At 39.1% G+C, this 25434-nt stretch overlaps 1 protein-coding gene across 1 annotated transcript in view; it reads left to right on the top strand.

Annotated features, from left to right (window-relative positions):
• Positions 1 to 25434, top strand: part of CDH13 (cadherin 13) — a 433078-nt gene that overhangs the window by 359785 nt on the left and 47859 nt on the right. The window contains exons 9-10 of the mRNA XM_072422511.1: positions 9163 to 9345; positions 11236 to 11489. Coding sequence (XP_072278612.1) covers positions 9163 to 9345; positions 11236 to 11489 — 437 coding nt within the window. The remainder of the gene's footprint in view (positions 1 to 9162; positions 9346 to 11235; positions 11490 to 25434) is intronic.

Raw genomic sequence — 25434 nt, 5'->3', positions numbered from 1 at the left:
TTTGGTTTATTACACTTTCTCTCTTCTTGTCTCTGCATTGTACTGAGGATATAGATCAGTAGGGACTGCAGATAAAACAACAGGCTCTTCAGCATAATTGATAAAGCAGACGGCTTTTGATTTAGTAGCAGAAAACAGATCTGAAAGCTGACCTCATCTAAGTAAGAGAATTCCGTACATCAAACGCCACTGGGAGGAACATGCCGTGCAGTATAAAATCAGAACTCCTCTGAGAGACGGGCCAGCAAACGCGACCTTTCGTGTTTGTCATCGTGAAACTCTGTGCAAGACTTTACCTGCTAACCTGGTCCTCTAGGCTGACAAGCTCTGGCTCGCTTGTAGATGTTTAACTGATGAAACTCTACAAGTTTCAAGGGCCTGATTATTGTTTTAATCTTATAACTGAATATCAGAATGGGTCAAAATATGTGAAAGTCACCTTAAGCTTTCCACAATCATTAATAATTGTACTTTCTAAGATGATAAAGAACACCATGTAGGTAAAGGACTCTCCCCACACTAATGGTTACACACATACCAGATGCAATATATATATAAATAAATATATATATATATATATATATATATATATATATATATATATATATATAGATAGATAGCAAAACAGCCCGCCCCTCCAAATGTACTAAAACTTAATACAGTGAGCCTGATTTATTAAAGCTCTCCAAGGCTGGAGAAGATAGACTGTCATAAGAGAACATGGGTGATCCTGAAACCTGGAATGGATTTCCTAAAAATCCTTTGCTGTTTGATGGCAGATGTTTTCAATCCATCTGAACCAGATCCATTCCAGGTTTTCATCACCTAGGTTCTTCCAACAGTTCAGTCTATCTTCTTCAGTCTTGAGGAGCTTTATTAAATCAGGCCCAATGTCTTTTAACTGTCGGGGATAGACTATCTTAGACAAAATGGAGCCCCTTCTCTTTCAGCAAAGCCAGACCCCCACCTGCCTCCAGTGATATTTTTCTATTTTCAGAGGGCCCATTCCTCACAACTGGACCCCATTGTTGCTATGATCTTTTGGTGGGTAGCTTATTGGAATATGAAGAGGGGGTCTTTACATATCCTCTCCCTCACCTTTTTTGACTATATAAAAGAGTTCATAATACCCCTTACCCATTCCCAGAAAATTAGAAATAATCCCTAGAAATAAACACACGTCACAATAGAAAACATATTACTACTCTTTTTTTTCCTAATTTTTACCCTTGTACTCTTTTTTTCTAAAGCTGGTAATCGCTGCTGATGCTAACCACACAAGGACAGGGGTTCCACTCGGCTGAGCTCCTGTCATTGTTCAGCCAATCCAACCACTGGGCAATGACTGGGATTTATGTGTTAACCATTAGAATCTGACCACCCCGCAGCTGACCCTGCAAAAGTTTTCAAACTTGTTAATGATCTAATGATGATCATAAAGGCTTTTTGTTGCTACAGGAATAAAACAGTAAATGACTGGTCTACAGGGAAGGAAGCATATAAACTATATTTGGATCATGTCTGTACTCACCCTTTAAGAAGATTTTTTATTTATTAAGATTAGTTCTCCCTACAATCCCAACATAAATGTGATATTCAGTGCTTTTTGCCTTGCTGGGTTGTTGTGGTAAGAGTAGAATCCTCGGGATCTGTAGAATCTCCTGGGAGATCAACACAGCCAATGTCTCTTCTGCCTGATGAAGCACAACATCCAATATTTCTACTACGGAGACATGAATGTGTGCTGACGAACTCTGTACACCGAGCCATCTATGTTAGCGGCTAATGATGGCTCTGCAGGCCCTGTAAAAAAGTCCAGTGGGTGTCACTTGTGCCCCTAAAATGCTGACATTCCTAGTACCAAAGCCTTTTGAAACCTTCAACTAATGTATTAATTGCTATGACTTTTCAGCTTATATATAATAAAATCAGAGGCCGAATAATATACCAAAAAGGTTAGAGGATCAAAGCCTCGTTGCTGCATCAACTGACCAGGTTGTGATTGGTTGAATAACATATAAATCTATTTTTACCTGGTGATCCTACCACTACGCATCTATGTGACAACACTCAAGGGCAGGGTGACAGTGCTAATCCTCATCTACAATACATAACAAAACATTGAATTTATGATATCGTTACATTGACTATTGGTACTTCCAACCATGGTGAAATAAACAGCAAGTCCATATAGTTCCTTTTCATTTTACATTCAGATTTCTTACTGGAATATAACCAATCTGTGAACTTGACAGCTTTATACTCTCCTTAATAAATACATCACCTTGATCAGAATTGTGTTGGTGCAAGGTATAAGGGACTTTAGCTTTAGTATGCTTTGCTATTTTGGGTGTCAGTCCCATATTTCTTGTTTTCTTTGTTTTAGACAGAGCAGTAAAATGTTGGAACCTCCATTGGGTTTTATTATTTTTCTGTGTTCCTTTAAAGGAGATTTTACCAAACTTCCTTTTCCTAGTAAATTAAAAGGGAATCTTAGTGCCAAGGATGGTGGTCCCACTTTGCATTGCTCCATTTTTCATAAGTCACTCACGCGAGAACTCCACAGTTTTAATGATTAAAAGGAAAGGACGGTGCTGTGTCTAGTAGACTCTTAAACCCAATATTGGAACTTGGGGAAGAGAGCGGAGGAAAGTGATTATCCTTTGACCTGAGCCCAACACTCTTATTTAATTCATGTCAGGACGACAGCGTAAGATATCACACAGAAGCCGTACAGTGCCTGCAGCATCCACACTCTGGAAAGAATTAATTTTCCCTGCCTATTAATTTCTTCCCACACGTTGGCTCAGAAATATTCCTTTCAATCCGTAATTGATTTTCTGTAAAAGCTAAGGAATATCTCTTCTGGAATTCCTGATTGCGAGACCCTTAATTGCCTCACTTAAAACAGAAAATTGTTTTTCTTTAGATAATGATTGGCGTGAAATAAACGAGCTTGATGGCGATGTGCATGGTGCAGTGTTGCTGACATAACCCCATGTATGTGCTTTCGTTATTGACATAGACGGTGGGCGTAAGTGGTGAGCCATCAGATTTTTTAAACAAGATAGATATGGTGGTACTTCATTAAACCAAAACTGTTTTTATATGCTCTCAGTTTCAGGTTAGAAATTCCACTTTTGATTATTCTTCTTCCAGAACCACCTCGAAGAGGACCTTAAATTGTGGATGCTGCAGCCAGTAAAGCATACAAAACGTAAAGGACCAATTTGCCTATAGTCTTCCTACAGCTGATCTTTTCCCCATGCCATGCCGTGTTCTGTATTGTGTCTCTCTGTTGAGCTGGCTATCTTGGCAGATGCAGGGTATTATCTATATGTCAGATAATTCATGGGGTAATAGTGAAAAAGCCACAAGAGACATATACAGGTTTGATAGAAGCAGGGAGATCCTTACACTGCAAATTCTTATATACAACTTCTATGCAACATATAAACAAATCAAAATTTGGAGGTGTGACTGATTACATTAATCTGTATTAGAAGAGAAAAGAGATATTCCTGGTCAGTCAATCAGAACTCCAAATCAAAATAGCCTGGTGGGACAAAAACATTTATAATCTGGACTATTCCAAGCATTGGGAAGAAGTAATATATAATAAATGTCAAAGCTTAGATTATGGGCCTGATTCACTGACTCTCTGCAAGGCTAAGGAAGATAGACTAATAGGGGACAATCTGGGTGATCCAGCAAAACTGTAATGGATTTCTTAAACAACTTTCCCACTATTTAGGCAATTATTAGTTTTCCCTTCTCTTACAGGCTACTATAGGCCTTGTTCTCATGCATGGCTCCCTGGTGGTTGTAAAATGGTTGCTCAAAAAGGTGTGACCTTATGGTGGAGGTATGGGAAGAACTGGGGGCCTTTGACAAATGCTTGCCAAGAGTCTATGAAATGATCTGATGATGGTGGTGGCATTGGAGTTAGTGGCTGGCTGGGCTATTAGCTTTATGAGAGCCACAGAAAAACCTCCAGTGAGGCTCCCAGGAACCACAAGTGAGAACAAGGCCTTAATTTGATTTTGTTAGGTAAGAGGGTACTTTAGGGATCTAATCTTAGAGTAAAACAGAACCTGAAACAATCATCCCATAAATGTATATTCATAAACAATTTATTACCTATCAAAAACATTAGACTGATGCTAATAAAATGGAGGAGCTCAGCTATGAGGAGAGATTAGCTGAACTGAATCTATTCTCCCTTGAAAAGAGAATTATAAGAGGGGATATGATCGCTCTGTATGAATATATAAATGGTCCATATAGAGAACTTTCTTCCCAATTATTCACTTTAAAATCATTACAAAGAACAAGAGGGCACTCTTTGTGTCTGGAGGAAAAGAAGTTTAAGCTCGGGATAAGGATTCTTCACTAAAGTCTGTGACAATATGGAAATAGCTCCCTCGGGAAGTAGTTTCGGCAAGTTCTATAGTTTTCTTTAAGAACAAACTGGATGCTTTTCTAAAAGCACAGAATTTAAGCTGATATTAAAATTTTAAAATGAGAGAACAGAGACTGTTGATCCAGGGAACATCTGATTGCCTCCTGGGATCAGGAAGGATTTTTTTCCCTGTTGGAACAAATGGAACCAGGGTTTTCTTGCCTTCCTCTGGATCAACTATGCCTATAGAGTTTTTATCTGGGATTTTTTTTTTTTTTCCCTAGTGGTTGAATTTGATGGACTTACATATTTTTTCAACCTATGTAACTATGTAATTAGAGGGAAGAAGTAGGTTGGCCATTGTAGACATTATACTCAAGGGCTCATTGCAAGTCAATATATATTTTATTTTTAAAAGGAAAAACCCTGTATATAAAAATTTAAACCTTGTGATTTGTCTGTATCTTGATCTACAGTTTTTAAGTTAGAGGCAGAGTCTCTTTAAAGCTATAGGATAGGTTGTGTCGGCTGGATATACTGTAAGTGATGAGCTGAAGTTAACTGTTAGAAACGGGTTGTAAATCAGAAACACGGGTGCCCACATGCTCTGAGAATGACCGTTCCACAATCCAGGCGAAAAAAGCTAATGTACCATCCCCTCAAATGTGTTGTTGAACCAATGTGACATTTTTCCAATGAGCGACTTAACTGTGCATTCCCCTGTAGGTATCATAAATATATCTGCTGCTCAGTGCAATGTTCCTGTCCACCAATCTACCAAAGGGCATTTTCAGTAGACCGTATGAATTATCACTTTATTACCAGGAGCTGAAAGACCATTGAAGCTGGATAAAGACACCATACAGTGACATGAAATGAGAATGACATCACTGAGGACATTGAAAGATTAAACAATACATTACCAGCTTTATTTTTAAAGGCTTTTTGGCTAGAACGCACCCGGCTTTACCTGGCTGTCTCAACAGCGGGATAGTCTGCAGGCGCATCTCGTCTTAATCAGATGCCAACAAGATATTCCTGGAAACTCCACAGAAGCTGTTTCATATTCATTGCACTGTGGGAAACATCTGTAAATTATCCAGAACTACTACTTCTCATGCACATAATTATATTCAATGACCAAAAAACGCGATTGTAATTTAAACGCTGACTATTCAAAGCATCCCACAGACTCAAAGTTCTGTTTCATGAAATCCCATTAAAATCCTTGGCAATATTTTTTTATTGTTGTTCAAAAAAATGTTTGATATCACCGTACTGTTGCCTGAGTCTGTATGCTTTTATTCAAGGAAGCGCATTTCAGTGTAGGCTTTTGGTGTTTGTTTGGTGTGTAAATCTCCAGTTTAGAAATCTGATGGTTGTTTAATCTGATGAGAGATTCATCACCAGGAATTTTTGCATGGAAATAATTGGCACAAATATGTTTCGCTGCTTAGCATGTGCCCTCCAACCCCACATGCCATCTCTTGAGTCTGGTTGCTCAGGCATGTGAAGACCTTTACGTTGTATCGGCATCTGATTTTCAAAGATTGAAAATGTCCGGCTTTTGTTTGAAGGTTACAACTAATAACTGGGGTCTTGCCTTGTGAGACTGGAGAACTAAGCTGGTGATGTTACTTTTCTACATTTAAAGTTTGTATGATCAGGCATTATGTCCCTTCGGCAATAATATCCTGCCTGATTGGTCCAGGTTTGTCACAACTACCCTTGGGTGTGTCACATACATATACGAGTTACATTATGCCTAAACATATGATCAATAAGATCGTTCAGAAGGAAGAAGAGAAGGAAGATAGCAGTGCCTGGCGCTGGAATGCAGACAGGTAAGTTGGCCAAGTTTAGTCCTGCTTTAAAGTGTACAACTATTCCAGTCCTTGGATGTGATGGCCACACCTATTTCAGTCTTTTTCAGCAGTCCAATGACACCAATGATCTTACTATCTACCTTTAAGGAACATCCTTCCAACAAACCACCAATATGAGAAGCATCCAATTGAGCTGTGGAGATGACAATGATTGGCATGGGTTCCATGTGCTGTAGACATTGCAATGATTGGCATAGGTTCCTTGAGATCTGAAACATTACATAAAGGGTTCCACCATCCTAAAAATGATGAGAAAAGCTATACACTTTGATTATCTCCCTGCCCACAGCCTATGATTGGACAGTGAACGATCATCAGCAAACTGAACAGACTGACTATTCTTTATCCTTACATTAGCATAGTCTTGTCAGCTTAAACCTGTTTGTCTCCAAGTGCTGTCCCTCCCCTTCCCATTCTGATTTGTTCTGTACAAGGGAAGAAAAGAGATGATAAAAGTTAATGTTGTAACAAATACATGACAGCAATAAATTGTATCTAATATATATCCTCTGGAAGTTTAACTTTAAAGGGATGATTGGCAGCTTTTCTCTGATCTAATATTCACAAGTGGGCAAAGACAAAAAAAGAACATGGCTGTGATTTGGTGGGTCACTGTCTCATCATAACTTGAAGAAAAAGACATTTGCATAAAACACGATCAGTCCTTATAGGATTCCTGCGGCAGACTCTACATTATTTAGTACTCAACTCTGCATACTGATTAATTCTTTATTCATTAAAAATCAATAAGGGAAAAATGTTTGTGATGTTCAGCATTATTTACAAGCTAGGCTGTAAGAGCAATTTTAGAGAACAAGTGATATTAATTAGTGAACTGTTAATGCTTTCTAGCAAACACTGTGACCGTGCTAAAGAAAGCTCACGCCTATTACCATACTCTTACTTCGATTTATTCTAGTACTGCCAGATTCTCTGGGCTCCTTGCATTTGGGATGAGTGGGTTGGTTTCCAGAAACCTGCACTGTGTAACGTTGTTTGACGTATCAATAGTCAGGTTCCCAGTTTGCATCCTGTTGGTGGCTATAAGAAACTTTTAGGTTTTCGACATTTTTATCCAGAACAAAGCAGGTATCATGGGTATGTCTAGGAACATTGTTAATGCATGACAAACAGGAGTATGGGTTCCCATTACCAATATTAGGAGGAGGAGTGGAGTGGCATGCCAACATTGCCCCTTATATGAATCTATTGGCATAGCAAGCCTTCAATATCTCTGAGCGTATCTCATGGCATCCATTACTCTTCTTGTTAGGTTTTTGCCTAAAGTGGGATCCCATTTTTTCAAATTATTTATAGTTAGGTATTAGCACATCACTTTGCAAGCTGTTATTTGTTTTTGGTCTTTGGCTTTTGGACCAAGCCATGGCAGTAATAACTGCATACCAAAGAAACTAGAATAGTAAGGTCTTTCCGCTTGTATAACCTGATCAATCCCAATGTTGTAACAACCAAAACCACTTGGAGGGGGCAGATTGTTTTAATATATGCAGGTTTACTATATGCAATATTTTATGTAGGGATGAAAAAAATTTTCCTGCAGATTCACCATTTTGGTAAAATGCATTGGAACCAGTAGGAAAGATAAAATGACGGTGGGTATTTGTAACTTTGGTAAACAAGGAGCACTATGTTTAGGGATAGCATTAGGGTTATGTTTGACTTGCTGTAAACTCAAAGTGAAATATCACAAAATAGAAGCAGCATAGTGACTCGGTGACTGGCACTAAGACTCCAGGTTTGTATTATGGCCAGGGCACTCTATGTGTGGAGTTTGTATGTTTTCACTGTATTTGCATGAGTTTTCTTTAGGCACTCTGATTTCCCCCTATATCCCAAAAAAGTAAATTAATTAGCTTCCCCCAAAACTGGTTTTAGACATATGACTAAAGTAGAGATGGGAGACACTGAACTAAATAAATCCATGAATTGGTGCTGATATTGGTGATCACATGGCTTTTTTCTTTATTATTCTTTATTCAAATTTCCCCAATGGCCAAATTTGTCCCTTGCCATGCCATGGTTCTTTTCTCTATACGCTCTTGCCTTATGAAGTTTAACAATGATGTAGGAGTTGACTGATGGAGCCACATTGCACATAAGGGGCCACAGGCATCTAACACACCTGCAAATGTTGAGGATTTAGGAAACCAATGAAGGCTGCAGTGCTGGAAAGGAAGGAGACACGGATCACTGGAATGATGAGCATACTACTTTTTCTTTTGCAGAGAACTTTGTTCAGAGACTGGGGTCTCTTTAATTGTGATGTCAGGCTGCGTTCAGCACCTTTCAGCTTAAAGACATCATCTCTGTTTATAACAATATCTTCTTTATCTGGCAATAAACATTTATCCAACACATCCAGAGGCTATATATCTGGTAATGGTATTCATAGCTCTCTGAAATAAGTCAATTTGTAATTTAGCCTCATTGGTTCTTTTAAAATTGGTGTTATTTGTTGATAGAAACTAGAAAATAAAGTTTTGAAATTATAATTCATCTTAAATAAAGAAAAAGAAATCCCCAGGATGAAGTGACTGTTTTATGTTGTTTTCTATAGGTAATTTATCACAGTGATTGGGAGATTTACTGTTACAGAATACAATTTTGCTGCATAGTCTTGACTGCAATCTATCAAAAGTCGATGCTGTTAAGGAGTAATATCTTAGCCATTTTCTGTAAACAAACCCATTGTTTCAGGGATAGGAAATGGGCTTCTTGGCAAGAAACGAGTATTATGTTTTTGTTTTTCCTTTCTTACCTTATTGTATATAATTTATGCAAAGTTGAGCAGCTTAACCCATGCACAAAATGTGAAATCAGAATCAAACTTTTGATGCTTATTTTTCTTTCCAGTTTCAAGCCACAGTAAAGGAAGGAGTTACGGGCGTGATGGTGAACTTAACGGTGAATGACAAGGATGACCCCACTACTGGAGCATGGAGGGCGGTTTATACAATCATCAATGGGAACCCTGGCCAGAGCTTTGAAATTCACACCAATCCCAATACAAATGAGGGGATGCTTTCTGTGGTCAAGGTATGTTGGCTTTTGTATTCTCTGGGGGTGTTTTGGTAAGGTGGAGCTTGAGGCCCTTAACATCTTGAGAAAATTTTGCTTATGAGTTTGGACCAATCCCATGATGAAATGCTCTAAAAAAATTGAGCAAATTAGTAAGGAAAAAACTTTTCCCCACTGTTCATACTTGTTAGAGTTTTGCACTTCTGGCTGGGGATACGGGATTACCTGGGACATGTCTTCAGGTCTTCACCAGAGCATCCTGCAAGGTGTATGGTCTGCTAACCCTAGTAGCCACCAGACTACTTTGCTGCAGGGAGAACACCTGGTCCCAGGCTCTCTTGACCAGGGGTGAGTGAAACAGACAACTTTGATGTGGGGTCAACTAGAGATCAGGTGCCTGGTAGGCTAAAGTACTTTCAAGGAGTGTAAGCAGCAGGCCAGGGGCAAGCAGCTGTTGAGAATCAAGGTAAGGATGGTTCAAGGTCAGGGCAGGCAGCAGATGAGAGTCAAGGTCAAACTGATCCAAGGTAAGGACAGGCAGAAGACCAGAAGCAGGGACAAGGTCAGGCCAAGGATAACATGCTGGGAATCCAGTAACAACATCCTTGAATTACAGAGGCTTAAAAAGAACTTGAATAGAACAGCCAACAGCGGGATAGGATCACAACCAGGAACTAGTTTACTCATTGGTTGCAAAATTCTCTAATACTCTCCAGGGTTCCGGGGATGCTGATATGGACAGAATGCATGTGACTAAAGGGAAGTTGGGGATGCTGGAATCTGCTGAACAAAATAGCTGTGGGTGGAGTGGTAACAGCATTACAGACTTACACTACTCAACATACTTGGGGATCTCATAGGAACATTACATTACCCTCACCTGGGGCTGTGAATGGAAGCCAGGAAAAAACAGTTTATATTTAATACATTTTTTCTTACAAGTTTATTATCATTATTCTGCATTATTTAGCATAAAAGAAGGGGGTGTACCTAAGTAGATCTTTCATTTCTAGTGCAAAGTCCGCTTTACCTAAATTGAAAGGAAATATGCATATCCATCAATTTAGCTGAAAGCTGAATACATTTCATACTTCAACCAACTCCTCATCTGCTTTAATAACTTTGCAGATAGAAATCACCTTCGATGCTGTAACTCATATATACTTCTATCATAACTCGGGAGCATTGAGCTTGCTAGATCTGCAATGTGAAGCAAATATAGTGAATGATACAATCTCTGGCTTTAGGATAACAAAACGAATAACATTTATCAGCTTTAGGCTTACTGGGCTCCGTGGCAATATGATTGTCGGTAATTTACTGCTTGGAATTGTTTGTGTTAGAGCCAGGAAGGAATGTTTGGCTGAACTGAGGCTAACGTTCTGCTTTGGCTGAACCAGACAAGTTGGTTGGTTGGTAAGATAAACACCTATTGAGCAGCATAGTGGTTTTTGCAGTGCTGGGTCCCAGGTTTGAATCTCAGCCAGGACAATATCTGCATGGAGTTTGCAGTCTCTCACCATGTTTGCGTGGGTTTGCTCTGGGCACTCCGGTTTCCTCCCACATTCCAAAGACATGCGGTTAGGTTAATTGCCTTCCCCCAAAAATTGACCTTAGACTGTGGTAATGACATATGACTATAGTAGGGACATTAGATTGTGAGCGATATGACTATGGACTTTGTAAAGCGCTGCATAATATGTCATCCCAATATAAATACTGGATAATATTTATAATGGGAACCCTTAGATATACAAAGCAAGCTTTTATTTCCTTTTGGATAAAGGGGGGCTGGCTAGTTTCATGACCTTCGTGGTCGTAGTGAAGTGAACCTGCTCAAACATCTTCGTCTTTTGATTCATTTCTAGCATCCCTTAAAGCATAGATGGTATATGTTTTATTTTGCAGCCATTGGATTGTGAGATTCTGGCATTTCACACTCTCTTAATCAAAGTGGAGAACGAGGACCCTCTGATCCCAGATGTAGGCTACGGGTCCAGCTCCACCGCCACCGTTCAGATCAACGTCCTAGATGTGAATGAGGGCCCAGTGTTTCACCCAGACCCAATGGAAGTGTCAACACCAGAAAATATCTCAGTTGGATCTATCTTGCTTACTGTAAGCGCTACCGACCCGGACACCTTGCAGCACCAGACAATCCGGTGAGTAAACACATGATGATATCAATGTTGATTTTCAAAGTTGACTTTGCTCTGGGCTTTTGTCAAGATGCGTTTGTTGTTAGCTTGTCTACAACAACGGTGCCAGTCTTGGTTTTTGTATGGATATTAACATGAATATGTAAATCTGAGGCTTACTGTATTAAGACAGCACACAAAGTAAAGTTCTGTGCAGAAACCCATAGCTGCCAATCAAAAACTTTATCAAAGGATACAGTGGTCGTGTATATATTTGGTTTAAAGATTTGTAAAAAAGATAGTAGAGTTAAAAAAATAGAGAAGGGGGCTTTAATATGAACCTGTGGATTTGCCCAGGCAAGGAATGCCAACAGGTTTACATTACTTTTGCCCATAAAAGCTACACATACCTTCGGTCTCTGGGAATATAGACAGTCGGATGTATAATTTTTAGGTTTGAACTTGGAACTCATATAGGGTAGAAGATTATGGTATTGCCCCAATGGGACAGCACCGGGTGTCTGAGCAGCCAATCAAGTGCTGTCACGTAGGGAGAATAGACAGTAATTTGGTCTCACATACTAGGAGGTACCATGGATATTCCTATGGAACAATGAGCAAAGATGAGTATTTTCAGCTGGATTAAAACCAACATGATGCATTGGTCGTCAAATCCAACGTTGACTTTCACAATCACATGTTTTCAATACCATTCCATTGTTAATGTGTTTTATACAAAATTTTATAGATTCAGTTTTGAGTAGCTCATTGGAAGGAAATGGGTTGGCTCAATTTTTGCCGGAACGTTGCGACTGGTCTATAATATCGTCTGCCTGTACCTCTAGATCTCATGATGGTTTTTGATGAGCGGTTTTAATTTAAAATGACTTCCTGCTTGACAATTAATTTATTATGTGCTCGGTTTATATTAAGCCTACTTTAAACATGACTGTAAATAATTCCATATTTATTGAATTTGCAGTATTATACTTCCCACTGAGAGCAATATTAGCACAAAAGCACAAATTCTCCATTTCAAAAGGGGTGACTTTCCTATTAAAAGCTGGCAATGGTTTAACTGTTGCAGCACTGGAAATCGAAGCTGTGGTCTTGCAGTGGTTAACAGACTCAATTCAGTGGAATATTTGATTTCTGCTTGTTTAGGAATTTCTCTGCTGATCCTAATCCTTAGGGAGAGTTTGGAGGAAGCAGACGACTCCAGGCTACACTTTTCTGTTCAGACAATCTTCTTTCTTCTCTAGAATGCTGCTGGGCCATTTTCTGCATCCCCCTGCTCTGCCCAGCACTACAGAATCATAAACATAGGTAGTGTCTATCAGGATATTATAAATATATATATAGATATTTATAGATATATATATATATATATATATATATATTAATTCAAGGCAGATATTTAAACTTTAAACAGACACCAAAGAATGAAAATACTTTACTTTCACCTATTCTCATTCCACATGGAGAGCAGAGAGGTGCCATCATCATGTTCACTGCCCAATCACAGACAGGGGGTGAGATGGTGACCAGGCTTTATTTCCTAACTGCAATAGAGAAAAGTCAGGTCAATGGGTAGGCAGGTAAGGTAGGGCTCTGTAAATCATAGCTTTCAATGCACAGAAGTACAAATGGCAAGCAAACTGCTCCTATTTATGCATAAAAACATTAAAAAGTATAGATTTCAGTAAATCTCTATTTCAAACCCATTCTAGATAATAATGGAAGCTGCAATCATTTGCACACAGTCAATTAGTTAACGGTTCTATAATAATTCAGGTTTATAACATCTCGCCTGCTGTATAATGTTACATTTTTTAAGTTTTCCTACTGATACATTATGTCTCCCAATGGGGTAATCAAAGTATTGGCACTAAAATAACACTCAACATTGATCAGCATCCTTATCTTGGGTCTCAGAGCTACAGATGCATTTGCCAAGTATGCTGAAAAGGAATAAACCAATAATAAATATATGCGATAGATAGTTGGCAGGAAAACGAGTATGTCCAATATCCATCTGAATGATCCATTATTACCGCCAATGGTCACATTGCCTACAGTTCCGTCTGTCGCTGCTGTATCATGTGACCACAACCTTTTATCCAGTTTTTGCAGTATTTTTTAGTCCTTCTTTTGTCTTTCCTATTTAGTCTCCCCTACACTATGCACACTTAGTAGACCTGTCACTGGAAATGCCATCTGCACACCAATGGGAGATATATGGGGATCACTGCGGCTGCCCACAGCGATAAGAATGGCTCTGTAGTTATGCAGCATTCCAGTTGTCTGCAGCGAGTGCCGGCTGCTTGGGGAGCAGTCACAAATACCCATTGCTCTGTAAGATGGGGAATTTTACCATAATAGAGACAGTGTGATTGCTGATTACAGGGAGCAGCAACCTGCACAGAAACTGAACGTCAGGTCTTGTGAAAGGAATGCTAAATTGCATTGATATTTGGGAATGACATATGGAAATTAGGCCACCATACACTTACAACGTGCTTTATATACCCCTAATGTTTATGCCCTTCCATTGTTTGTGCAGGTGGAAACTTTGCTTTCCATCCACAACACAAAGACACATTGGTAATTGATTCGGCTTTCACCCAACTTGGCCCTAGCATGCATGAGTGCTTGCAGCAGCAACTCTGCTCTGTCAATTCCTATGGGGGGAGAGCTTATGTGGATAATCTTTTGACACATAAACGTCAATTAGATATGGGTCATAAAAAGGGGTTTCCCATCACTTACTGTCCTGGTGACCCAAGAAACACAGACTGCATTTATAATCTAGTGGAAAGATCTCATAAATGAGCATTTAAAACAAACTTGTTAAATATAAAAAACATTTTTCCAACCAATTTAAAAACGGATTTTTGCTGCTATACAATCTTTTTTCTAAAACAAGTAATTATTTCTACCACTAGATGTCACTAGTCTTTTGCTTGAATGACAGCTAGGCATTACGTCTGAACCCAGGCAGTCACAGTCACGCCCATTGGGTATAAGTCATCGTGCCAGCTTAAGCTTGGAGTTCTGCTGCACTGAATGGCTATCACATGTAATTTTGTGATTGCTGTTCAGTTTGGCAGTTATGATTACCTGTATAGCTAGAGAAAGGATTTTTAAAGTCCAATCGGCCAGAAGAAAATAATATTTATATATATATATATATTTAAAGATACCCCCAACCTTCCTCAAAGTTGCTTATGGAAGGTAGAGGCAGGGGTAGGCATAGAAAGGTGCAAACTGTGCCAATGCATGAGGGATCTGGACCGTCCTCAGCCAACAGGGACCCCCACAGAGGCCCCAAGTCAGTTGGGCAGGGGTGCCCACATCACTTCTTCAGTTCTGAACAAGTGCCCACTGTTAGCTGCTTCCACCACTGGGTAGGGCTATCCTAAAGTTCCTGTAGTACCACTTTAAAACCAGCCAGTCCTCACTCCAAAAGTTTCTTGGAGTTGAGTTTTATTGAGATAACTTGTAAACTACTGACGCTGTCCAAGGTGCTGACATCCTTTTACTGATCCATTCTCGTCCCTTCAGCCTTTTCTCTGTGTAAACTATAAATGATGCATGTCCATGCTTCTTTGACTGACACTGCCATTTTTTCTTTTAAATAGCTTGTTGCTGTTTTTACTATATAATTTCTGTGAATATAGTGGATGTATCAGGAAGGGAACACATTACTATTGAGTGGCATGTGCTGTTTCCTAAAGCAGCATGCTACATATCCATTTATATAATGCACAAATGTACTCCACCACTCAGCATGATTGAACCTGACTGATAGACGGTGACTTTGAAAACTGTGTAGATGTCATACTAGGAGCTTTTCTCACTTCCAAAGAACATGCAACCTTTAAGGTATGTCACACATTAATCATTTTGAGGCAAGTTTGGAACACGTTTAATTTACTTAGCAAAAAAAAAAAAGTGCATTTTTCGAGTTCACAGTTGGCGTGGCTCTGAACCCATGTGTCTACAAAAGCTGAACTCCAAACAAAAAATAAAAAGACATTTAATTATTTAATAGTTATATAAGCCAAAACTTCCTTTAATTCCAACAAACTCCCTCCAGATGCTGCAGACCAAATGGAAGTGTTTTATTAGCAAGGGAGGTGCTTTCAATTCAGAAAGCACTGGGTGGGACTAGGTGTGGCCAAGTGCTGATTGACAAGCGGCAGAATCAGCAGTAACAAGAATAAAAGCCATGCCCTATCAAGGACTACTTGTCTTATTGTAAGCAGGCACAGTTTACATGAGGGTGGCAACACTGCTACAATTTTTGTATCGGTGCAGTGTTGTTGCCACACTTTATATATACATAGAGCACACATTTCTGCCATGCCTGGAATTTGGCTAAAAACTAAAAGTAAAAGTTAATATATAATATATTATATATTATATATATTATATATTATATAAAGTAATATTAATATATATTATTATTATTATTATTATTATTAATAAACAGGATTTATATAGCGCCAACATATTACGCAGCGCTGAACATTAAATAGGGGTTGGAAGTGACAGACTAATACAGACAGTGATACAAGAGGAGTTGACCCTGCCCGTAAGAGCTTACAATCTAGTAGGTATATATGTATATACAGTATATATGTGTGTATATATATATATACAAATACATATTTTATTGAAATACACAGTGTATATAACCCATTTAGATATTAGCCTCTTGCAGACAGGGTGGAGGTGGGGAGGAGACCTGTACTTGATGCTAAACTGTAGCAGAGATAAATCAGGTCCCCTCCCCTACAAATATTTTACCAGGTAAATCAGTTATTGTATTTCATCTTTATGATTAGATATTTGCCTGTAAATTAGCTTTAAATGTATGGCCAGCATTGTACTTTGCTAATCTAGACCATGAACGCCCCCAGCTAGGACCAGCCAGGCATTAGGGATCGATGGCTCAGAACAATTTTTAGCCATATGGATACTCCTTAATAAAAATATTAGCTCTGTTATAATTAGCCTGTTGCTATTAAAAAAAAAAAAAAAGCGCTTGATGAGTCGGGGACAGTTTTTAGCACCAATAATTATGCTTATGTTTAATTAAGATCTACGCTTCTTCATACAGCTTTCCATATTGGGCTTCTCTTAATTTCCCAGGGTGAGCGGCTTTATTAAAGATAGCCCTATCGCTTCCTTCTGACAGAGACTAAGAGCCGCTAATTAAAATTTCAGAGGTGGTGGAAGAGCACCGATATTAAACTCTTAAATCTACCCCTATATAGGCAAGCAGAGTTCCAATTAATAAATCTAGACTGGGAGCCTCGCACTCTGTGCGAGCTTCAAAAGTAAAAAAAGTGGTTGAATCAGATATTTTTTAGTAAAAATAAAATTACATACCAGCAAAACCTAATTCTTAATTATTAAAAAAAATGCCAGTGAGTCTTTTTTTTATGGGAAAGACTTTGTATGGCTCGCCATCAAGACCCTTGTGATATGAGCCCCAATAGGATGTATTGTATTTAAGATATTAGTAACATGTGTGCATCACCTACAGGATACAAATAACATATTTACTCTTCTGTAATATATGAAATAATGTAATGTATATACCACATAAACTCTATATATTCAAGTATAAACTAAGATTTATTTCCCCTTTAAAAAATAAGTCAAATCAGTTGATGGTGCACATCGTGTTCTGTTGTTATTAAGGATTGTTGTACACTTTACATGAGAACACAGCACTATCTATTGGTGGCCAACAATAATGCACAAAAGATCTTTGTGCATTGTCTTCTTCCCCTCCTGTGTCCTGTGTGTAATTGTCTGTCATTTGTTACCCCTATTTAATGTACAGCGCTGCGTAATGTGTTGGCACTATATAAATCCTGTTTAATATTATTATTAATAATAATAATAATATTCTTTTAAGTGCAAATCACCTGGCATAGCCAACTCAAAAGTAAATAAACACTTTAACCTGTAAATAGGGAAGGAAAAGATATACAGACTGAGTTCATGTGATTTTTTTTCCTGTGTAAATACATGTTTTAAAAATAACATACCATGGATGTACTTATTTACAATAATTTTATTGGCATTTCTATTGACTATTGTTTTGAATGTTAGCCGTGATAGCAGCATTTTGTGCACTAGGTTTTTAATTGAGTCAATGTAGTTTTCACATATTTTTATGTACCTCGGTTTATATTCAGATCAGTTTATAATTGAGTATATATGGTAATACAAAAAGCATATTTACCCTTTTACAACATGTTCATTAAAGTAATGAATATTTTGTTACTTTTTAAAAAAGCATTGGAGAAGATAGACAGAAGATAGGACAGCCTGGCTGTGTTTTATTAATGATATTTGTATGTGACTGTGACTCTCTAGTTGTGTGTTATTAATGAGCTTTGTATGTTGTTGGGACAGACTAGCTGTGCTGAAGATTTGCTGCAGCTGGAATCACAGTTTACTGGGGAAAATAATTGTAGATCAAACATATTGCGTTGACACAATGCCAACTGTGGTGAGATGACATTGAGTTCTTGGAAGAAGAGCTCAGCGAAAGTTATGTGTACAAGTGCGTCTTCCAATCCGGTGTTCATAACCTTTATCTTATGTTCCATGTAACTTTTAACTAACTTTTAATGCAAATGGTTTGCAGGTTGGAATTGTTATTTAAAGGAATATTATCTACTAGCACGTTTGAGCAAATGTGCATTGTCTAATGCCTATGTGAGTGATGATGAACACCTGCATTTGCCCTGTTTATAAGCCCCTTGTCTTGTACAATAGAGCCCAGACTGGACTGGGAAGGGAAGAGCAGCACAAGGGAGGCAATCAGTTGTGTTACAGTGCTTATGTGCCTATAAGGAAGGGGCATTCTGATAAGAGAAGAAGTGAGGAAGATGAGCTCATCATTTTACCGATTCTCACTTCAATGTCCAATCCCAAGCTGAGATAGGAGCAAAACTGGCAAGCATTACTAAACTACAGCAAAGAATATCAGTTCATCTGCCATGCTCAACAAAGCAGTTTCAATGGTGATAGAGGAAATAGGATTATAATAAACACATTTGCTAATTTATATAAATGGAGAAGACATTTCCTTGAACCTAGAGCTATGTAGGCTCCATCAGACGGAAGGTCAATCAGCCAAAGTTCACGGAACCCTTAATAAATGTTGGAGATACTCTAGAGTTCCACAAAACCCTGGTTGAGAATGGCTGCAGTAGAGGGTGTCTAGAAAAAATGATGTGTATGGCAAGACAGGGAAGGAAAAGTGAAGACCACCATCACAAATGTCCTTCAGAAACTTTACAAGGATGACTCATAATGGTAACTGACTGCGTACAGATATTAGGTTTGCAGAAACTCCTTGAGATGAGCAATCACATCAGGCTCTTCTATGAAGAGGTAATATATACGGTGACACATAAAAAGAAGTGGATATAAGTCTAAGTGCCTTTAGTTTAATATTATCCTTTGTTAAGCGGAAATGACAAGTCTTATTAGCGGAATTATTTTGGCGGCATTAATCAGCGTTGACCTTAACTTGTCAGTCACCACATGGATTTCCGATCAGATATCTGTCAGGCCCCGAATTACGTCTTCACTTGGCCGTACCCTCTCCGATAGCGGTTTTGACGAAGCTGACGGCGTGTCATATTCCCAAGATGGATCGGCCAGGGCTTTATCAGCACAGATAATTCATGAATACTAATGGCCCAGATAGATAAATGACACTTATTGTCAAGACGAGAATTCTTCTATCTCTACCAGCAATTCTTTCTAAAAGTCAAAAATAGACAGAATTATTCAAATGATCATCAGGGAAGTTTAATACATCTTTATCTTCTTGGAGAGGAACCTGTAATTCCTCTATTGTAATATCAAATGGATTTTATGCCAGCTGAGAGGAATATTACCGCCACAGTATATTTGTCTAAAGGACAGCTTGGAAGTTGTCCAATGGCTCTCCATAAGACCTGTCCATCAAAGCTGACTACAGACCATTGTCTATCCACTGTTTATTACTAAAAGCTCACTTCACTCAGCAAGGGATTAATTTAGGGAGGCTTACTAAACTAAGACTATGATTCTAAAACTAAAGCTTGTCTTATTGCTTGGAGAAATGGTGGTGGAATTTGGAAAACCTCCAAGCCATTAGTTCAAGGTTTCATGGGTGAAACCCCTTACCCATTAAGTTAAAAAGCCACAGTGCTTGTGCTCCATGAAAAAGACCTCTATATAATAATATTATAATAAAGGTAATAAAAAAACAAATACATACTTACCAAATAAAATTCATTTATGCCATCGGAAATTGATCATCCAAAGTTCATCCAAAATCAAGTCTTCCCGATGCCCAATGATGCCATTGCAAACCAATCACTAAATAACAGATTCCCCTTGTTAAAGTAATAGCATGATACAAGTATGTTAAGAAGGGATATCATTGACTAAACTGATCAGCCCTAATATGAACACCCAAAAAGACTTGATTGGCTTATGGAACAGATAGAAACTAAAGTAGACATTTATTTGGATCTGGGATGGAAAAACAACATGAAGAAGTTATAAAGCATTTGTGAAAATGTACTTTCCCTTGCAATGTGATTTAGTTGAATTGGTCCACTCATTCCTAGTGTTCTGTAGTCCATAGGGGGGAATCGTCTGCCAGCTGAAATTTCAGGGCAGCAGGAGAGGAGGGCAGAGGAAGTTGCAAGAAGATTTCTAACAAGATCACCAGGTATTTTTGGATTGCACTTGAACAGATAGAACAAAACACATTCAGTAGCATATATGACAAACCCAAACCAGACCAAAAAATATATATGGAATACCATTCTTTATACACCTTTTCTTTGAATCAAGTATTGTTTCGACAGATATGAGCAGAAAAAGATGACATCATGGCACTTACTGATTCAACACGTGTAAAAGCACTTTTATAGGAAAGTAAGAACGTACAGGTGAGGTTTATGCAAGCTATAAAGTAAAGTTTTGCTTTAAACCATGCAATCAAATAAAACAAAAATCCACAAGGATTTTCAATGTGCATCCCTGGAGTTTTAAGGTAATGAAATTCTCACACCTATCCCTGTTCACACACCATATGTGTGAGATGTACTGGTGGCTCTGAACACAGACCTGTAAACTCTTAATGTCCTTGGAGAAATATCAGCAAGTCTGTACCTGTAATCCAAACTCCATCTGTCCCTCCTTTGCGCCCTTTCTGACAGCTTGGTGAGATCGGAGGCCCGGAGTTATAATTGATTTCCGAAACCCGTGGGGACTGGTCACACCTCTCTGCCTAGGTGTTATAGAACTGCCAGGGTCCCCTTTACAGCACTCATGTTATTTTGTGTGCTGGGACAGGGAGAGAAGGAAAGTGTAAGAAATGTGTAATAGGAAATCAGTGGATGATAAAATAAAGATGACAATCCAATTTCCCAGAACTGATATTTATCATGAAAGGATTTTCATTTTTTATGGATGCATGGTAAAAGACCCCCCTTTCCAATATTAAACTGAATCTTTGAGAATGGCATGGTGGCCCAGTGGCTAACTCTGACCTTGCGACATGGACGTTGTATACACGGACGTTGAGCCTGTATGTGCTTAGTCTCAAAATCCCACTGGTATGTTCCCCTTAGATTATGTTAGGGTCAGCTTTTCCTACAAGGAGTTCCATTAGCCTTAGGATTCTTCTAGATGTTGCTTAGGATTTCCTTAACTGTGGATGAATTACTTCCCATTTGATGGTGCTAGAATACCTCCATGGCCAATGCCACATAGTAGGGTCAGTGACATGACACCAAAGATCTTTCTAGCGGTCTATAAGAATAGCATTCAATCTGCCATTGTGAGGCACATTTCTCCAACCTACCAACAAAGTGAGAGGCATTTTTCCCCAAGGACACCAATAAATTCATTTTAAGAGGGGGTTCCCCAAGACCTAACGTGTTTTAGGGGCAAAAAAGCAGAGGAAGTATACAGCAAACTATGACAATGATAAGAGTATTAGATTGTATGCTCATCTGTTAATATTATGACTATGAAAGTTGTAAAGCTTTGCATAATATGCCTTCATGGTATCATTATCATCATAATAAAAGCTTTCAATGCATTTTATTCAAAGAGCGTGTCAATCCTAAAAATGAACTTATTTGCATTCTTTTAGTTGTTTGAATATTTAATTGAAAGTGTTTTGCTATATCTGTTCACTAAGAGCAAAAAACACCTGTTGATTCTGCTAGAATTCCATTAAGTTGATAATTCCCTATGCACAAGGAAGGGATATGGGGATATGGAGATGGAGAAGATTAGGACAGTGCTTTGTCTTTTGTAATCTAGAAAAATGAATTAGGCGGGACAGACATTGGAATGCTTGGGATTTCAGAGCTCACAAATCACTTGGTAGCCAGCTTAAATATGAAGGTAGTAGTAGGTGTATACTATACATCTGGCACTTTAATGGGTATTTTTAAAGGACTAGATAGAGAAATGTACAGTTATTGCTGAGAACCATCTTCTTTTGGTTTGACATACATGTCAAGCATGAGATTCAAACATCAGAAAACAACTTTAGCTTCAATACTCATCCGCAACCTGTAGTTGTCCCTGCAGTACTTCTTCTTTGCCACAAGATGTCCTCAGTCATTATTGTTAAATTACTTCCAGCATCATCTTGGAAGGCCAAGTATTGTACTGTGAATATAGTGTCATGTCCCGCCTATCACCATGTTGCTCTTTATTTACTTTGTAATGATGCAGAGAGCAACACCATCATGTTAGTGCCTCTTTCTGCATCATCAAGGACCAAAGAGGGAAGGGACTTATAAAATCTTGTTACCAGTCTTAATAAAAAAAGACAAATCGTACTATAGTTGCTGGTATCCTTTGGGGTGGGACAAATTGGGGGCATGGAGCTGATTCCGGCTTTTGGGTTTTAAAGTGTATGTATGGTCATGCTCACAAACCCACCTTTGCCTATCTTCTGCTCAGTTGAGTATGTGACTCTACCATTTTTATGGAACAGATGTAGGTGCACTTGGGGATCACTTTAAAGCCTAACTCCAGCCATGTGAGGGTTACAGGGACGGGGGGTAAAGAAGGATCTCCCCATTAGGGGCACAGACGGCTATAAAAACTTGACATGATTTTAACCCTTCCCCAAAAAATAAATTTAAACAGTTGTCTGAAGTTGGGCTCTGGTTGACCTTTATAAACCCCATTCCTGTTTACTATTTTCAGCAGAGAATGTCTTGTAAAGACCAATCACAATGGGGAGCACCGTGCCCCCCGCTCCGTGGCCATCATTTGTCACATGTGACCGATCAGTACCGCAGTGCTCCGGCTAGGCTCCATCATGCATGTCTTCCTTCCCCCTCCATACTGAAGGTGCAGAGGCGTGTGGTTAATTTTGCACACTGCGTTTAATTAACCAGTTCCCGGGGATACACATATGCAGTTTCATTTCCTTTGAAGTGATCCCCCGCCAGGTAGTGTTCAGTGATTCAAAGAAACAGATTTACGAGGTGGGATTGTTGTCCTACATTGTACGTCGCTGGCTGGCTCATCACAGACCGTTTCATGTGTATTTGTGCTCCGCACGCCAACAATGTGCGACTCACTGCCTTATGCAACAAAAGCACACTGCTCATTTCTAGGCAATCCCATAGTGGATAATTAGAACACAACTATATGCTGAGGCGTTCAAAAATAAGCCATGAATATAGGGTGTATATAGGAAATATTCACATGGGCATTGAGAAACGGTCCTGGGTAGTGACCAGTGTGGTGTTTTCACTCATTTATTTAAAGAGACTTGGGTATTGGATCATTTATTTCATTAACAATTGTCCTACAAGATTATATGTGCATTTACCTTTTTCTATGATATTCTTCTGTAAAAGTCCCCCTTGGGTGGACATCCAATAGCCCTGGGATTGCTGCTGAGTGTCGCCGTCTTGGATGAGATTTCAGCAGCCCCAGCAGACTCAGAACGGTCACTTCTTTGCTTCTTTCCCAGAAGCTACATTAAAAATTGGTGAGAGGAGGAGTGGAGGAGCTGGGTCTTCAGAAATTGTGTTTAGACACTCCTAGAAGAGAAGAAGTCCCTAGCATCATTCCTCGTGCCTATGACATGAAGGAAAGGGGATGTGCTAAAGAAATTCCTGTTCATGGAGTAGTCAAATTTGCTAGCCAATTTAGAGGCATTTTCCAATTTATTTAAAAACTATCTGATGGGTAGTAAAGTGCTGCAAATATTTATTTAATAAAAATATTTTTTGTGCATTTACCTGCAGCATTTAGGTTGGTGATGGGGTCTCGAAATGTATCCAAAAATGGATTATTTTACTTTTGGATAGAATAGAATAGAATTTTTTTTCAGCTGTCTGAAAAAAGAATCCATTTGGGGAGACCTATCTTTATTTCCATCTCTTAGCACAGGGGTTGACAAACTTTTATGGTCACTAGGCCATTTCAGGGTTTGGTGGGAATACATTAGGCTGGACTCTGAGTCCTGCCCCAATGGTTCCGACCACCACCAGGGAACGCCCCCTGAAGTGAAATCCCTCTCCTCTGTATGCATTGCAGAGGAGAGGGATTTTCCTTCAGGAATATCAACGCCGGCCGCAGTAAATAGAGGAGCAACATCAAGGAGGCGGCACTGGAGCTCAGGCGGCTCCAGCTCCGGTAGTTCCTAACGCCCCCTGGCAGATCCAGCTGGCAACCCATGGCTCCGGAGCTGTGGGTTGCCGGCCGGCATTAGACCAGATCGGCCATGGGGAGTCTTGCCAGAACGAACTACCGGCTAGGTTGTATCTGGCCTAAAGGCTGGAGTATGGCGACCCCAGCCTTAGGACATAGTAGAAAGTAAGGAAATCTCTGTAAAGTGGGGGGAACTCCTCTATTGGTGCTTATTGGAACATATTCCTATACCCCTCATCTCCAGGTTCTTTATTTATTGGTTTCCAATCACTTTTTTTCTTGGTGAGCATATTTACCAGAATAAATAGGAAGGTAAGTGGACCGATCATCAAAATTTTAATTTGACATAAACATACTTTATTTAGAAAAGGAGCACAGAGCCTCCCGGGATACATACGTCATGCATCCCAGTTTTTTCCCATTTGCAGCAGGCTACACCTCTCTATCTTGCACCTGCGCAGTACAAGATTGGGTGACATAGGTAGATAGACGAAGAAAGAAGCTGATTAAAGCACCCGGCCTTTTCTCCGAGATAAAGGAGGATTACAAGACAGCACCGAACCCAATCCAGGAAAGCCCTGGAGGGATCAAGAGAGCTGCGGAAAAAAAGATGATTTTTTTTTTTTTTTTTTTTTTTTTTTTAGTTTAGTTCCACTTTAAGCGTTTTTTGATGACTGAGGTTCACCACTGTCAACCAGTGCCTAACCAACTATCCTAAAACCCAAGTTATCCATAAAAGGAATTGAAGTTGTTGACACCCCTTATTGTAGAGTTGTTTGGTTGTGGTGTGTTTCTGGAAATGCTTCTTATAGTATCTCAGGATGAACTGCAGCTCAAACTGCTTTCATAGACTTTCAAAATCTTCAGCTAATGCCAGTCAAAAATGCTAATAAATGGCCCCGGATGCCTAGTGGTAAAAAATGGACAACCAGCATTACTGACCAATGCCTCAGCCTTTTTGGTCAGAGCTTCCAGATAAGGGAAGGGGTAAGAATGCTATAAGAGTTGATGTTTATCAGCCATAATCATTCACTAACTAATAATGTATCTTCCTCTGCCAGACACACAAAAACAAATCCTACTTTTTGCCTGAATTTTAATGTATTCTGTACCACTGATTTAAACAGCATGTTAATTTGGGTAACGAGCGCTGTAAGTGTGTGCCACTCACAGAGCCAGGAAAGGTGTCAGCAACTACATTCAATGCTGCATCTGTCATGTTTATAGCAAGATGATTCTGTGC

Source organism: Pyxicephalus adspersus, chromosome 9 (assembly GCF_032062135.1).
Source record: "Pyxicephalus adspersus chromosome 9, UCB_Pads_2.0, whole genome shotgun sequence".
Lineage (NCBI taxonomy): Eukaryota > Metazoa > Chordata > Amphibia > Anura > Pyxicephalidae > Pyxicephalus > Pyxicephalus adspersus.
This window is presented reverse-complemented; position numbering and strand designations above follow the sequence as displayed.